Source organism: Orycteropus afer, unplaced genomic scaffold, assembly GCF_000298275.1.
Source record: "Orycteropus afer afer isolate SDZICR_OR568_19922 unplaced genomic scaffold, OryAfe1.0 scaffold00782, whole genome shotgun sequence".
In the NCBI taxonomy this organism is placed as follows: Eukaryota; Metazoa; Chordata; class Mammalia; order Tubulidentata; family Orycteropodidae; genus Orycteropus; species Orycteropus afer.
Window position 1 is genome coordinate 213,216 of NW_006922369.1, and position 2,640 is coordinate 215,855.

The 2,640-nt window shown below is 37.4% G+C and overlaps 1 protein-coding gene across 1 annotated transcript; it reads left to right on the forward strand.

The window, feature by feature from the left end:
- Positions 1–1,451: 1,451 nt before the first annotated feature.
- On the forward strand, positions 1,452–2,426 carry LOC103211736 (olfactory receptor 14K1-like). The gene has a single exon (XM_007957712.1). The coding sequence runs from the start codon at positions 1,452–1,454 to the stop codon at positions 2,424–2,426; it is 975 nt and encodes a 324-aa protein (XP_007955903.1).
- Positions 2,427–2,640: the final 214 nt, after the last annotated feature.

The following is a 2,640-nucleotide window of genomic DNA, read 5'->3' on the forward strand; positions in this document are numbered from 1 at the left end:
TTTCACTTTTTCCTTCTCCACTTTACATTAAAATATCATTTATTTCTTTTGGTATAGGTATATATTCTATTATAAAATTAAATGGAAAATACTTTCAATTTGTCTGGATAAAGTCAATGAGTATTATAAACAGGTCTTTCAATAAAAATAATTTAATGGCTATCTTCTTTCAATTGGAGCTACCTTAAATATTTACTGCATTGTACCATTGGTTATATATACAAATTCAGCTGATGAGGTAGGACAAATTTTGTGAAGATACAGATTTTGCCACCAAATGTATAAAGTTCTATTAAAGAGTAATTTTCCATATTCCTTCTCTAATCTGCTTACTTGACATATAAACTAACACATATTAAACTTCTTGTGGAGTGGATTCCAACTCATAGCGACCCTATAGGACTGTGTGGAACTGCTTCGTAGCATTTCCAAGGCCATATTTATGGGAGCAGAATGCCACATCTTTCTCCTGGAGCAGCTGGTGGGTTCAACTGCTGTATATTTCTCCTTGAACGCCATTCAGTTGGGAGATGAATGCATAACCATTGTGCCAGCAGGACTCTTCTGATGCATATTAAGAGTGGCAAATATTGAAAAGGAAAAGGAAAGAAAAAACAAAAGCTGTCCTCCAGGCAATTCTGACTCATGACAGCACTATGAGAAGTGAACTCCATAGAGTTTTCAAGACTGTGCCCTTTTGGAGATTGCTAGATCTTCTGTGATGCCTAAGGGTATGTTTGAACCACCACACTTTTCATTAATAGTAAAATTTTGAAACTTTTTTTGCTACCCAGGGACTCCCAGTAACTAAAACAATAAGAAAATCATAACATTCTAAAATGCATTTTCTTGTTATTAGGTGCGTCAAGTCAGTTCTGACTGATCCCCTGCACAACAGAGTGAAATACTGCCCAGTCCTGTACCATCCTAACAATCATTGCCATGTTTGAGCCCATTGTTGTAGCCATTATCTCATTGAAATCCTTTCTCTTTTTTGTTGCTCCTCTACTTTACCAAGCTTGATGTTCTTCTCCTGGACACTGTAAAATGCATTACCAAAATAATGCTGTAGCTACCAAGTAAATTATGACTCATAGTAACCACATATGTTATAGAGTAGATATACTCAATAGAGTTTTTTTTGTCATAGTTTTCACAGCAGCAGATCTCCAAGACATTCTTACATTGCATGGGTTTGAACCACTAGCCTTTAGGTAAGTAGTTCAGTGCAAACAATTTGTGCCATCTACAGACTTAAAACACATTAGGTTGTGTTTATAAAACATGCAACATTTCAATCTTACTGAAAATCTAAATGTTTTATTAAAAAAAAATAAAGGAATTCTTATAAAAAGAAAAACGTGTTATTGGAAGGCATGATGGCTTAGCATGGACATGAGGTGTGTCTTTGCCTTCTTTCCTCCCACAGGAGATGAAATACAGTCAGAGACATGACTAACCATACAGTGATGATAGAATTCTTCCTCATGGAATTATCTGACACCAGGGAGCTCCGAGTCCTGTCTGCCTTTCTGTTTTTGCTGATTTACTTGGAGACCCTCATGGGGAATCTTCTCATTATCATCCTTGTCACTCTGGATCAGTGTCTTCACACACCCATGTACTTTTTCCTCAAAAAATTGTCTTTCCTTGATGCTTGTCTCATTTCAGTAACTGTCCCAAACTTTATTCTCAACTCTTTATCCCACAGAAACATCATTTCCTTGCCAGCATGTGTGTTACAGGTCTTGTTGTTGGTTCACTTTGCTGCATCTGAAATTTCTATCCTCACAACCATGTCCTATGACCGCTATGTGGCCATCTGTCATCCTTTGCACTATGAGATCATCATGAGCAGGGGAGTTTGTGTACAGATGGTAGCTGCTTCCTGGTTTACTGGGGGTATCTTTGGGCTCCTTTACTCCGTTGGAACTTTCTCTCTATCTTTCTGTGGTTCCAGGAAACTCCCACATTTCTTCTGTGATGTCCCCTCTCTACTGAAGATTTCTTGCTCTAGGACTCATGTCATCATTAATATCAGTGTTGCACTTGGGGTCCTGTATGGACTTTTCTGCTTAGTTTCCATTAGTTTTTCATACATTTCCATTTTCAGTACAGTGCTGAAAATGCCGTCATTGCAAGGCTGGTCAAAAGCTTTCTCCACTTGCTTGCCCCATCTCATAGTCGTGACCACATTTCTTGTGACAGGTGCTATTGCCTATTTGAAGCCAGTCCCTGATTCCCCACAACTTCTGGATTTTTTGGTGTCTGTTTTTTATTGTGTGGTGCCTCCATCTTTGAATCCTATAATATACAGCTTAAGGAATAAGGATATCAAAGTAGCTTTATGTAAGATTCTATGGCAACTAAGCCACTATAAGTTCCACAGCATGGTGGTGGGGAATAACAATAGAATTTGCATATAGAAAGGCAAAATTCTTTTTTTGTTGTTGCTGTTGTTTTGTTTTGTTTAATATTTGCATAAGTCCTTTGTGATATACGGTACATAATTCAGCAGCTCTGAATTTATTAATCTTCTATTTTAAATTCTCAAATAAAGTTGACACATTCATGAGTATTAGTCTCTTAACCTGAGGGGGAAGGACATTGTTTTTTTAGGGTGTGGTCCATGTAAGGCAA